The 13,127-nt window shown below is 43.6% G+C and overlaps 1 protein-coding gene across 9 annotated transcripts in view; it reads left to right on the forward strand.

Moving 5' to 3' along the window:
- The window catches only part of AFF3 (ALF transcription elongation factor 3), a 605,847-nt gene that overhangs the window by 496,506 nt on the left and 96,214 nt on the right, over positions 1-13,127 (forward strand). For 5 of the 9 annotated variants that reach the window (XM_089922649.1, XM_089922647.1, XM_089922653.1 and 2 more), the window contains one exon: positions 10,276-10,316. In XM_089922649.1, the coding sequence (XP_089778775.1) occupies positions 10,276-10,316 (41 nt within the window). The remainder of the gene's footprint in view (positions 1-10,275; positions 10,317-13,127) is intronic. The other 4 variants (XM_089922650.1, XM_089922648.1, XM_089922652.1 and 1 more) reach the window with 1 other exon arrangement.

Genomic DNA, 13,127 nt, shown 5'->3' on the forward strand with positions numbered 1-13,127 from the left:
CTAAGCCCACGTGCCACAACTACTGAGCCTGTGCTCTAGAACCCGCGAGCCACAACTAGTGAAGTCCGCATGCCTAGAGCCCATGCTCCACAACAAGTGAAGCCACCACAGTGAGAAGCCCGCGCACTGCAACGAAGAGTAGCCCCCGCTCGCCGCAACTAGAGAAAGCTCGCGCGCAGCAACGAAGACTCAACACAGCCAAAAATAAAATAAATAAATTAAAAAAATAAAATTAAATAGATGAACAACAAGGATATACTGTATAGCACAGGGAACTATATTCAATATCTTGTAATAACCTATAATGAAAAGGAATCTGAAAAATATATATATACATATGTGTGTATATATTTATATATACATATATGGCTGAATCACTTCGCTGTACACCTGAAACTAACACAATGTTGTAAATCACCTATACTTCAATTTAAAAAAGAATTTATATTACTATAAATAGATATTAGTGTAAAACCATTAAACTGTACATCTTAACATCTCCCCCCCTCCCTCCCTCCTCTTCCCCTTCTCCCCAGAAATGTTCTTTATTTACATTGCTGGAACTTTTTTTAGGCTTATTTAGGTAATAAAAGGAGAGGAGTACAGGAAGGAGCCAGAAAACTGATTTATCTAAGCAAAGGCAAGGAGCTAATGATAGAAGAATAGATCTAGAAGTCAGAGGAGGAAGTGAGAATGGTGAGCTGGCGATCTAGGGGAGAGAGTAAGGAGGGGGGAAGGAGGCAGAGAGAGGAGAAAGATTAGTAATTTACCACCTGCCCAGCAGGGGTCACATAGAGTAAAACAGTCCCTTATATAGTACCTGGATAGAAGCTTTTACTGAAAAATGCCACAAGGAAAGAAGTGAATTTCTTATAAGGAAGCAGGTACATAGAGAGTGCCATTTTGATTTTTAACAAAATAATTGTTCAGCAAAGATTTGTCAGATCCTCTTATCTAAAAGGGTAATTGGCAACTGAAGGGTGATGCCTGTTTAAAAGCAAAAGACTGCCTTGTTCATTTCTTTAAAAATAATAATTTTTTAAAAAATTTGTAATTGTACTAACAGAAGCTCGAATAAACTTTAGAATCTGTTAAAGACTAAAGCCCGGTTGTCCCATCCTCTGACACAAATCGTTTTTGGAATGAGACCAAATTGAATGAATGAATGAGATAAAAACTAATCCGTTATCCCTCAGGGATTCAGGAGGGGCACCATTATGGCTTGGTCACCTAGTGACATTATATTCGTCAGGCATTTATGTGCCTTGTGCTATTGGTTAGACCTTGTACCAAACATTGTTCAGTCATGTAACTGGTACCCACTTCCTATTCTCAAGGAGCTGGTGTCTAGCCTCCCTAAGTCCAGTCCTTTATGGGGTAAGTGTCCAGATGACCAGGTAGAAGAAGCTACTTGCCATGGGACAGTGATGCCGCAGCTCTTGAAGCACAAGTTGCTCCCCAGGACCTATACTGGGGCTGAATGTCACCCAGCTCACTTCTCCCTCTCAGCACCCACACTAATAACCTCATGCACAGCCATGGATCTTCCTACCACCACCCGCCCACTTCAGACTGACCTTTTACCACCTCCACACCAGCTACCCCTGGTGCACAGACATCCTCCAGGAATCCCCTGGGATCCTCTGACCCATAATGTTGCCCTCATGGCAGTCAGTATGGCCCATCACTCAGGGTGCCTGATACCGTCCATACCCTCAGTGGGACCCTGGCCTGCTGGGAGGACTCTGACATCAATCACTGTGGGTGAAGGACAGCCCCCAGGGCATGTACTCACACCACCCCCACACCTTCCCTTCTTTCTCCTAGCTCGTAGCGGCTGCCCCCCGAGTTTTCTGTTTTGATGGCGAAAGCCTCCAGGGCCTGGAAGCAGAAGGGGCCACGTGGTAGATGTCACCAATTATTCATAGTGTTATCTCTAGAATAAAATGTCCTGGAAATGCCCAGTGAAGACAAGAGCGCCTCCTTTAATAATCCCTCTCAGGAGATTTGAGTTGCCAAATTTGGGCAGCCCCCAACCTCAAATAATGCCCCCAAATCAGTCAATTGGAACCAGAATCTGAATTATGAGATAATGTTATCCAGCAAACCATCTGGTGTCATCGACCTTAATCAGCACTTCCCATAGGATATACTAGGTACTAATAAATGTCTGTTATTGTCTTTATCAAATTTCTGGTAGACATATGCAAATCTAAGCCACACAGTTAAAATAAAACAACCAGTCAAAATTTCTCTAAAGAGAAATGTGTACCCTAGTTTTTCAAGATAGTAAAATAGAGAAAGAATATACAGCTAAGGGGGAAAAAGTGTATTTCAACAAAGCTCTGAAATTGGAGCCATGGCAGATAGTAACATTTGTTATCACTGGAAGTTACCTACTCGTGTCCTACTGGCGAATCACACGGCAGGTGCTGTCCGTCAGCAGGAAGCTCTTTCCGGTGGAGGGAGGATGAGCTGGGATCTCCGCCTTCAGTGATCTTCAAGGAACTTGAATTTTTAGCCAAGACTAAAATTTCCGTGAAGCAGATGGCAAGCTCCCCAGGAAAGAAGAGAACTCAGCGCTAATCCATGTTCTAGACCAGGAGCTCTGAGAGCAGAGGGTCAACAAGAGCTTGAGCGGTCGAGGCAAGCTTCATGGAAAGGACCTTGGGTTGTAGGCAGACTCAAAAGAGAAAGAGGATGAACTGGAGAGAGAACGGGAGAAGCGCTGGCTTGATTTAAAGAGACACCAAGAGTCGCAGTGATTTGTCCACAGCTGGCCCCCTTTCAGCTGTTTGCTTTCATTATTGGCAGGTTCCTCAGCCCCTGAATTTCTGTCCTCTAATCCTGATCTTGTTTATATTTGTAGAGTCATCTTTATTAGAACGACCATACATTGTGCCCCAAAAAAGCAGGGTTTGCTCCCCTTGTCCCTGACTCCCACCGGGTTAGCATCCCCTTTCACTCTCAGAACTGTTCTTATTTGGATAGAACTATTCTTATTTGGATGATAAATTATATTGTCCTCCCTGACTCTGCCTGACCCCTGTAGAGTACTGGATAAGGTCAAAGTCCACTGAACAAAATGCTTCCTAGACAGCATTTCTAGGAATCCGAAAATGCAAAGTACTCATGACTAAGGGAAAAAAAAAAAAAAAGACCAGAAATAGACTCTTTCCTTTGTCTTACAAATGTTGCTAAATGGGTTGTAAAGCACCAAATGGATGCTCACAACATAAAAAGTTCAGACACTTATCAACTGGGACCAAAATGAAAAACAACAGCATAAAAGTTAACGAAACATAAAATATGCTAATAGAGGTAGAAGGAAATTAAACAGGGAAATAAGTTAATAAATAACAAGTCTTAACTTGAAGAAGAATGACAAGAAAAAAGTAAGGCCTCACCAGCCAGAATTCCTAGAAAGACAGGTGTGTCCATATAAATTTCACAGCCTTCTTCCAATAACAGCAAAACACAAATGAAGTAAGATTAGCTGTGATAGTATTTATTCAGGTAGTTAAATGTGGAGACAGTGTCCTAACACAGGTGAAGCAATGTGATTACAATCACTGCTGCAGTGATACCTCCTTGACTGTCAGTGTCATAAACCAGAGATGGAGGTCAATCCCACATGGAGCGTGGAAACAAAGATGTGTTCTAACCAGCTGTCTCCTGGATCTTCTTCTCTTAGAACAATAGCAAAATGTAGATCCAGAAAATCAAGCCATCTGTCTTCTTCTTATGACTGTCATTTGTCAAAAACATATGGATGTTGTGTACTTAATTATCATTTAACAGCTTTAATCTCAAATCCAACCATCTGTTTAACATCCGCACTTGACTTCCCGTAAACAACTTGAACTTCACACACCCAAACTTTTTTGGGAGACGGGGGAGAGATCATAGCATTTTGGAAATACAAATTTTAAAGGTTACTTTCCATTTACAATTATTACAAAATATTAGCTATATTCCCCCCTTTTTATACAATACATCCTCGAGCCTATCTTATACACAGTACTTTGTACCTCGCACTTCCCCACCCCTGTAATTCGCCCCTCCCCCCGCCACTGGTAACCACTAGTTGTTCTATATCTGAGTCTGTTTCTTTTTTGTTATATTCACTAGTTTCTTGTATTTTTTAGATTCCACCTATAAGTGAGATCATACAGTATTTGTCTTTCTCTGTCTGACTTACTTCGCTAAGCATAATGCCCTCCAAGTCCATCCATGTTGCTGCCAATGGCAAAATTCTTTTCTTTTTTATGGCTGAGTAGTATTCCATTGTATATACATACCACATCTTCTTTATCCATTCATTTGTTGATGGCCACTTAGGTTGTTTCCATGTCTTGGCTGTTGTAAATAATGCACCTGTGAACACTGGGGTGTATGTGTCTTTCCAAAGTAGAGTTTTTTACATCCAAACCTAAACTCTGCCTTTGTCCTGCTCCTGCACCTGTCTTGCCCATCAGTGGCTCTCGATCTGTACAAGGTGCTCAAGCCAGGAACCTGGGACTCATTCCTGATGCCTCCCCCACTTCCCACGTTCAATCAATCACCAGTTCCCTCAACCCCTACCTCCAAAATGTAGCATGAACTTTCTCCATCTCCAGCGCTACCGTGCCCTTCTCTCTCCTGGATCACTGCAGGTTACCTTCAACTTTGCCCCTTCCTGCCCCAATCCATTCAACACACAAAGGCCAGAAGGGAATTTGAAAAGTGTAAGTCGGGGCTTCCCTGGTGGCACAGTGGTTAAGAATCCACCTGCCAGTGCAGGGGACACGGGTTCGAGCCCTGGTCCGGGAGGATCCCACATGCCGTGCAGCAGCTGGGCCCGTGTGCCACAGCTGCAGAGCCTGCGCTCTAGAGCCCAAGAGCTACAACTACTGAAGCCCGCGTACCTAGAGCCTGTGCTGTACAACAAGAGAAGCCACCGCAGTGAGAAGCCCGGCACCGCAATAAAGAGTACTCGCTGCTTGCCGCAACTAAAGCCCACGCGCAGCAAGGAAGACCAAATGTAGCCATAAATGAATGAATGAATGAATAAATAAATAAATAAAAGAAAAGTGTGGGTCATATTGCCTCACTGCCTACTCTTTTTTATTGCGGTACGCGGGCCTCTCACTGTTGTGGCCTCTCACGTTGCAGAGCACAGGCTCCGGACATGCAGGCTCAGCGGCCATGGCTCACGGACCCAGCCACTCCGCGGCATGTGGGATCTTCCTGGACCGGGGCACGAACCCATGTGCCCTGCATCGGCAGGCGGAATCTCAACCACTGCGCCACCAGGGAAGCCCTTTTTTTAAAATTATATAGATTCACCAGAAGTTGCAAAGAATGTACAGGCAGGTTCCATACATCAGGGGTCCACGGCCTGTTATGAACCAGGCTGCACAGCAGGAGGTGAGTGGTGGGCAAGCGAGCAAAGCTTCATCTGCCACTGCCCACCGCTGCCCATCGCTGCCCATCGCTCATATTACCGCCTGAACCATCCCCCCTGGCCCCGGTCCTTGGAAAAGTTGTCTTCCATGAAACCAGTCCCTGGTGTCAAAAAGGTTGGGGACTGCTGCCATATATCCTTCACCCAGCTTCCCGTCATGTAAACTTTTCAGTGACTTCTTCTTGCTGTGGATAAAGTCCAAAATCCTTAACTTGACCTCCAAAGCCCTTGGGGCCTGCCGCTGTCCCCACCGCTCCCTGACCTCCCCGACAGCAACCTTCCTGTAGTTCCTCCACTGACCAGAGATCTAGGCCTGCCTCGGGCCTCTGCTCCCAAACACTTTTCCCTTCCTTCCTTCCCCATTCCTACGTCTCTCATTCAGTAACTCTTCTTTGCCCTCCTTGTGGCAGCTTTGTTATCCCTTCCTTAGTGAACCTTCCTTGAGCACTCATTCCAAATGAGGTCCCTTCACATTCTGTCCTCTTTGGTCATAGCCCTTGTCTAGATCCAGGATCTAGAATGCTTGTGTGTGTTTAACTTTTCACGTCTGGCTGTCCTCTTTGGTCATAGCCCTTGTCTAGATCCAGGATCTAGAATGCTTGTGTGTGTTTAACTTTTCATGTCTGGCTCACATGTAGACTCCAAGTACAATGTGGCAAAAGCTTTGTCCGCTTTGACTGTCACCCAAGCAGAGCCCAGGCCCTGCACTTGATAGGTACAGCAGTTGGCTTTATGGAGCTGTCCACATGGTATTTCTGTTTCTATCAAGTAAGAAAGAAACTGGATTATGCTAAGACCCCTCTGAATTCTAGCCTCTTCCCTTTGCTTTCTCCCCCTCCAGTATCCATAAACTTGTTCTACGCTCAACCCAGTTACGGTAAGGGCACTTAACTTCCTCTTTGATTTCCCCTCAATAACAGATTGTGACTGGTAATTCACTTAGCGTATGTTGAAACCTGCAAGTCTACTGATTAGGTTCCCAAGCACCCAGCTTGCTGTAATAAAGACAGAGAAAAGATGTCATCCCTCAAAGAGAACCTGGAAAATAATTATTTCTGGCAGAAAACTTGTTTTGTCTCACAGACTTACCCTTCAGAGTCATTCATGAATGAGTAATGAACTCAGGAAGGATCAGTGACGCATTGTCTTAAGGCTTCAATCTGTTTTGCTGAGAATTGAATAAAAAAGTCACAAGAGGAGATGATGATTTAGAAAGAGAAATATGGTGGCTCTAACATACAAGTCTTGAAAGAAGGAAATTGGGCAATTCATCTAGTTTTCTATGAGTAGTTTTTCAGGTTTCAGTCATGAGTCACCTGAGTAATTTTTTTCTCTGCTATTTAATTCCAGTGTTTATTTTATTATTTTCCAACAGTAAAATAAAATAGTGTGCAACAGCCAAAGTTTATTTTAAGAGAGGAGGCAGTAAGAAAAAGTCGGTGGTCTTTGCTTTGGTATATAACATACAATTTTAATGCCGTTAAGTTTTGTTTTTTTCCTCGAGGAGTTATTTAAAACATTTAATATATTCTCGTCTCCTTTTTGATGGATGATGAGCCCTCCTCTGTAAAGTTTTGAATGATGTAGAATAACAACAAATTAAATAGAACAATCAAAAGCAGGCATTAAAAATAGTAGTGCAGGCAGTCGTGTGGCAGATTGAAGGGTGAGGGTCACAGAAAGACATTGCTTGGTGACTGGCTAGATGCATGATGTCTAAGCCCAGAAGGCCCTTTTGGTCCCAGCATCGTGTCCATCTGCTAAAGGAAAGCAGCCCCTGTTCCCAGCTTCCAACTCAGCTTACATTAGAGGACTCACCGATGTCAGTCCTATGGAGTTATTCTCAGCAGGTACCACCACCTGGGATGCATCAATTCGCAGGCATTCTAGTGATGGTCGGGCATCTGAGTTTCTTGTTTCGGGTTTGTTTTGCTTTGCTTTTGCTTCTTAAATCATCTTCTTATAGACTGCACATCAACAAGCGCTGTGTTTCCTTATCACAAAAGTCAGTGGGAAGTATTTGCAGGCAGGAGAGAAGAGAATCAATAGACTTAAAAAAAAATTGACATCCAGGGCTGGACGAAAATTCAGGTGCCATGTGAGAGATTCCCATTGACCTTTTAGTCACATCTCCTGATTTTTGTTATTCCAGGAGTCTGTCTCCAGTGCCTCCTGCTGAGATGATGAGAGACTGTGCTGATAATACATGCCATCTTTCCTTTGGGGAGTTCCAAATACTTTTTGTATATTTAGCCAAACACATTGTGTATTTACTAGAGAGTGAAGTTCTTTTCAAGGATAACTGCCGAAAGTGGAAAGCCATCTTGCTGAGTGAGGGAGAACGCTTTAGGAGATGAACCTGGGAGCAATGACAGCTGCCTGTCACCTGCTGGGTGCTTTTCGTGAACCTGCTCCTGGGGTGGCCCTCGGGAGAGCACAGACAAAGGAGAGAAAGGAGAGGGCAGGGAGTGCTGTCCAGGCCTTCCTTGGCTTCTCACCTCTTCCCCCTGCCACATTCGACTCCCTCAGGTGTCCCCGCAAAGAGAAAGCACTGTAGTTATTCTTCTTCTCTTTCTTGAACGAATCATGTGACACTAGAATGCCAGGTCACTTGGGCTGTCGTTCCCTGGAATCCAGGGAAGAAGGAGGGGACCCCTGCCCCTTGGATCGTCCACAGTAGCCTAGACCTTGACTGGCTCCCTCAGCCTCCATTTGGGGAAGGAAAGGGTAGTTTGGAAACTGAGACCTGGGTCGAGGACCAGACTCCAGGTCCATAATATAAATGTAAGGCAGAACCTGTCCCAGAATGTAAGACTCTCAATTCCCTGTTGAACAGATTTTATGCTTTTTCCTAACTCACTGTGGTTGCGTCCCTTGTGGAATTATCTAAGTTTCTCTTACTAATTTATTTTCCAATCCTGGTGCCAGGCCCAGGAGCTCATGTTCCCTGGGTTCTTTCTTTCAGATCTGCCTTTCATCGCTACTTTGCTGCAGCATGTCCACAGAGACACCCTTGTTATTTGAAGGGGACAGTCCCTGATTGTACAAGGGGACCCTCCTGACGTTTGAAAAGTGTTAGCATCCCTGGGGCCAGGCACTAAATGCCAGTAGTGATCCCCTCGTGAGTGTGACACACAGAAACACACTCAATTCCAGATGCTCCGGGGGTTGGGGGGAGGGTAACCCAGGTGAGAACCACTGCCAGGGGCTTGGACAGGCCCTTCCTCCGCCGTCTAGTCCAGGACCACCAGTGCCTCTTCTCGCCTGACCACATTTCAGTGGGGAGGATCTCCTAAGTGATTCATTCGTTGATGTTTACTCTGCAGGTATTTCCAGAGCACCTGCTAACAGCTCCACACCCTGTTTGAGGAGCTGTAGATCCGCCAGCCATTAGTCACCGCTCACGTCTGCCCCTTCCTAGCTCTGTCCTACCTTCATCTGTTTATTTGCATGTTACTTCATAAATGTCTGCCAGTCATCCCTGGACCTCTCTTCTGACTCCCTACCTGGGGACTCAGCTTGTCCAGGACAGTGACCACTTCTGCTTTGGCTTTTTTCCCTCTGAGACCCCAGAGCAATCATCTTCGTGTAGTAGGAATTCAGTAAGTGTTGATCTGACTGCATGATCCAAGGATATGCAACCATCGCCAAGGGTATATTTCTTTTCTGTAATAGAGATAATGGTTCTGATGTGTCGTTTTTTCTAATCTGAAGATTCTATTTTGTCTGCCACCCACCTGTAATGAGGAATAGCGTGGGAAACATTGGTATCCCTGGTAAACAGTAAATTTGACATATGTCATGTACAAGGTGAAGACTGACTCTGAACGCTACTTATTTCCTACGTGCGTCCTGAGGAAGCCTTGGTCTTCGAGGCCATGCTTTGATCCCCTCCCAATTGTGACTTCTCAGTCAGAGAAGTCTTTTTCTGCCTTCCGTAGATTCAGAGTGCTTGGCGGCATAAGGCAAACAGACAAAAGAATAGGACAGACGACGAAAGGAAAGTGAGTGCAAAACTGGGAGAATCTGAGGGAGCAATGGAGGCCTTCTTATTTCCTTTCTTCTTTTAATTTTTATATTATGGAAAATTCCAAACACACAATAATTCCCAGAATACTATACTATTCCCCCAGTGTTCTTGTCACCTAGCTTCAACAGTTATCAACCCAAGACCATCTCATTTCATTTCTATGCCTACCTACTCTCTCTTCCCTCCAATTGTATTATTTTAAACCCCAGCATCGTGTAATTGCATTCATAAGTATTTCAATATGAATCTCAAAAAGACTCTTTATAAAAACATTGCCACAGTTATGTTCCTGTGTCTAAAACATAGCAGCAATCTCCTAATATCATCACATAGCGAGTCAACGTTCCAGTATCCAATTGTGATGCTTTTATCAATAAATCTGAAAACCAGGTCCAAAATTATAGCTGCGTAGGAAAAGAAGCTGCAAAGGAACCAAGACAGATCTTTTCCTTACAGGAAAGTAGAATAAAGCAAATGGTAAAAGGGAATTCCGGAAGTAAAAGTGAAATAGCTCTGATCAGTACCACGTCTCCTGAGACCTGTCCAACCTCACCTGTGCAGTATGTCCAGTCTCCTCAAGCTCACCCCCTGGTGGCAAGTGTGACCCATGGGGGCTTCCCTTAACTCTTCAGAAATATTCGTTTCCTAACACGAGAGGATTCTCTACTGTGTTATTAGTAGTTTCATATTTGGCCACCTGTCAGAAGTGTGGGTGACACAGGGTTTCTTTTTAAGTATTGATTGAGCACATAATTTTAAAGTCAGCATATTAAATAAACATCTCTGCCCTTTCTTCCAGCAGGCAGCCCAGAGAACGGCTCTCCACGCTCTGTCTGACAGGTACATTTTGTCATTTTTATGAACTATAAATTGCTTTATGAAACATTGAGCCCTATTTACTGTGGCATATAATTCATAATCGGATTTTGTCCCTAAAGTATCTGTGAACTGGGATGTTAAACATTTTGCATGCTTCAATTTGTCATGCATGTGTGGAGTTTATTACTGCAAAAATCGCCTTGTTGTATTTCATAGAAAGTATGAAGAATCCCTTGTTGTACAATGAAACAGGAGACAGGAAACTTGGAGGGAAAGTCCTGAATGGTGCAGTAAATTCTGAACTTTGGAATTGGTTGAGATCTAAGCTCATTTTTCAACAATAAGTACTTCATTTATTCTGGGGTGTTGTCTTCAGACTTCTCTTCCACATCATTTCCCCGAGAGCTGTCTGTCTTCTGATGCGATTCTCTCTCGAACTTTACTTTATGCGCGGAACGCAATTCATGGTGCTGTGTGTGCCTGACTTTTGACTCCTTGCTCTGGCTTGTTTTTCCTAACTTGTGTTATTGAATGAGATATGTAAAGCTAATCAGTAAACATACTCCAGCTGTATTTCACATCTTCCTTTGCCTATAAGACTGTTTGAAAGTATTTGAATGGGCATATATAAAGTTACTTTCTAGAATAGAGCAGACCATCTCTTGGTTTGGGTTGGTTTTTGATTTCTCATTTGCCAAAGTGTGTGTGTGTGTGTGTGTGTGTGTGTGTGTGTGTGTGTGTGTGTGTGTTTTAAAGAACCATCAGGAGGTAAAGATGAAGCTTTGTTTTCTCTCCAGAAGTGAGGTTCTCACAGGGCTGGAAACAGCCGGAGGAGCTGTTCCCGTCAGCGGGCTGGCAGGCATCTCGGCATTGTCTAGCTACCACCGCCCCCCTCCCTTCCTTCCCAGTTCTTTTCTGTGGAATGAGCAATAATTGACTATGTAAACCAGCTCAGTTCAGTGCTTCTCCAAGGTGAAACCTGTCACTTAGGCGAATTATCTGTGCTCATGGGTGAAAAGCGTTTTCTCGATGGTGGCAGGCGGAGCCCAAGTGTTTTGATTTCAATTGAAAAGCCTTCCCCATGACAACCACACAAGCCTGTGGGCTCTAAGAATGGCTGCCACGTGATCTTCTGGGGTTGCTTCTGGGATTTTCGCAAAAGCTGATAACTGTACTGCTTCTGAGTCTGTTGGTAGAAAGAAGAGAGACTCTGGATCACAACACACTTAAAATCTGACACATTAATTCTTTTCCTCTACATATTTCTTTTTTCCCTTTGACTTTTCTTCTTCAGTGATTCCTTCAACAAAATGCATTGAGAAGCAAGAGAAAGCCCTCAGTTGACAATATAATGCCACTGCCAATGGTGACGAGGTTTCTTTTTGGGGTGATAAAAATGGTGTAAAATTAGATTATGGTGAAGACTTCACAACCCAGTAAATATACTAAAAACAACTGAATTGCATGCTTTAAATGGGTGAGCTTTATGGTATATAAATTACATTTCAATAATGCTACATATCTAGACACAAAATATCTTTATAGACTTTGGTAGAATGAATCAAGAACCATTTTTAAAAACATGGACTCCCATTGAAGACATGATTGTAGGTACAAAGACAAGTCATCAGAAACTAGGACCGGTATATTCTAAGGCTTCTCCCCAAAAGATACAGGACTTTGTCCTGGGTAGAAAATGTGCATAGATTTTCATGATGAGCAATGCTATTACCTTTGACATTTTCTGATCTTCTCTCAAAAACCCCTCCTGAAGCCCAATAATTAATTGACTAGTAAGTTAGTATCTTAGCCCTTGTTCTTATATAACCACTTAGTGCAGATACTGGGAGGAAAAAAAAGTTCATTCCCTAGAAACAGAAAAACAGAGGTTCCCATTGTCCCTGCTCTTCTAACGAATTTCCCTGTCTTCAAACGTAACTGAGCATTTCCCTCTAAACCTTAACAGTTTTTCTGTTCACAGTAGGAGGAACTCAGCGCCTTTCAAAGTAATGGGCTGACTTTGCCTACTATTCTAGCAATGCAGTTGTGTAAAGCTACTTCTCTGTGCTTTTCCTGTTTTATGTTTTCCATTAATTCAGGACCACTTGAGTATTTCCATGAGTGAGAAGTCTCTGTAATTGTTGGGTGATACAATTAAAAACCTTTCTTCAAAATAAGGACTTGTAACACCTACTGAATTAATTGGATTCATGTTTTCTAGTTTCTTCAATTAGAGAACGCTAACTTAACACATGACAGATGTCATTTTCTATCACATTACCTATTCTGTTGAATAAACTAGTCTTTTCTAGAAAATGAGGGATGCGGCTTTGGGTCCATCCATCCTATGACTTGCCTAAAATTCTGTCTGTCCCAAGAACGACCTCAGGTTGGGAAGGGAATTGAGTAGAAATTCCCCTCCAGGTTGTGCCCTTCCCAAGGTAGAGATCTAACCCCAGTATCTCTGTCTACTTACAGTCTGGTGGTGATCTTTCATACATTCATTAACGCAGACTCTACTGGTTTCCTAAACTCTTTTTGCAGCCTGTTATCACCTCTTGATTTAAAATTCCATAATGATTAGGCAGCAATTTTGTTTCTCTCCGAGGAAAAGAAAGAGCACTTTTCAGGCCTTCAAAGTTGCTTCCTGAGTTCTGCGATTCTGGAGTTGGACAGAAAGCCCATGCTGGCTTGAGTCAGGCTCCCATGTGACACTGAGGTATCCCACTGCTTTGCTCGTCTCTGGGCCCATGTCACTTCCATTTAACCTTATAACTGCCTGAGTACCCGGTGAACACAGGACTTGTGATCCAGGAGGAGCTCTTTTGTCTC

The sequence above is a fragment of the Delphinapterus leucas genome, chromosome 13, assembly GCF_059928025.1.
Source record: "Delphinapterus leucas isolate spDelLeu-1000000601 "Yukka" chromosome 13, BTC_Dleu_Yukka2, whole genome shotgun sequence".
Taxonomy (NCBI): domain Eukaryota; kingdom Metazoa; phylum Chordata; class Mammalia; order Artiodactyla; family Monodontidae; genus Delphinapterus; species Delphinapterus leucas.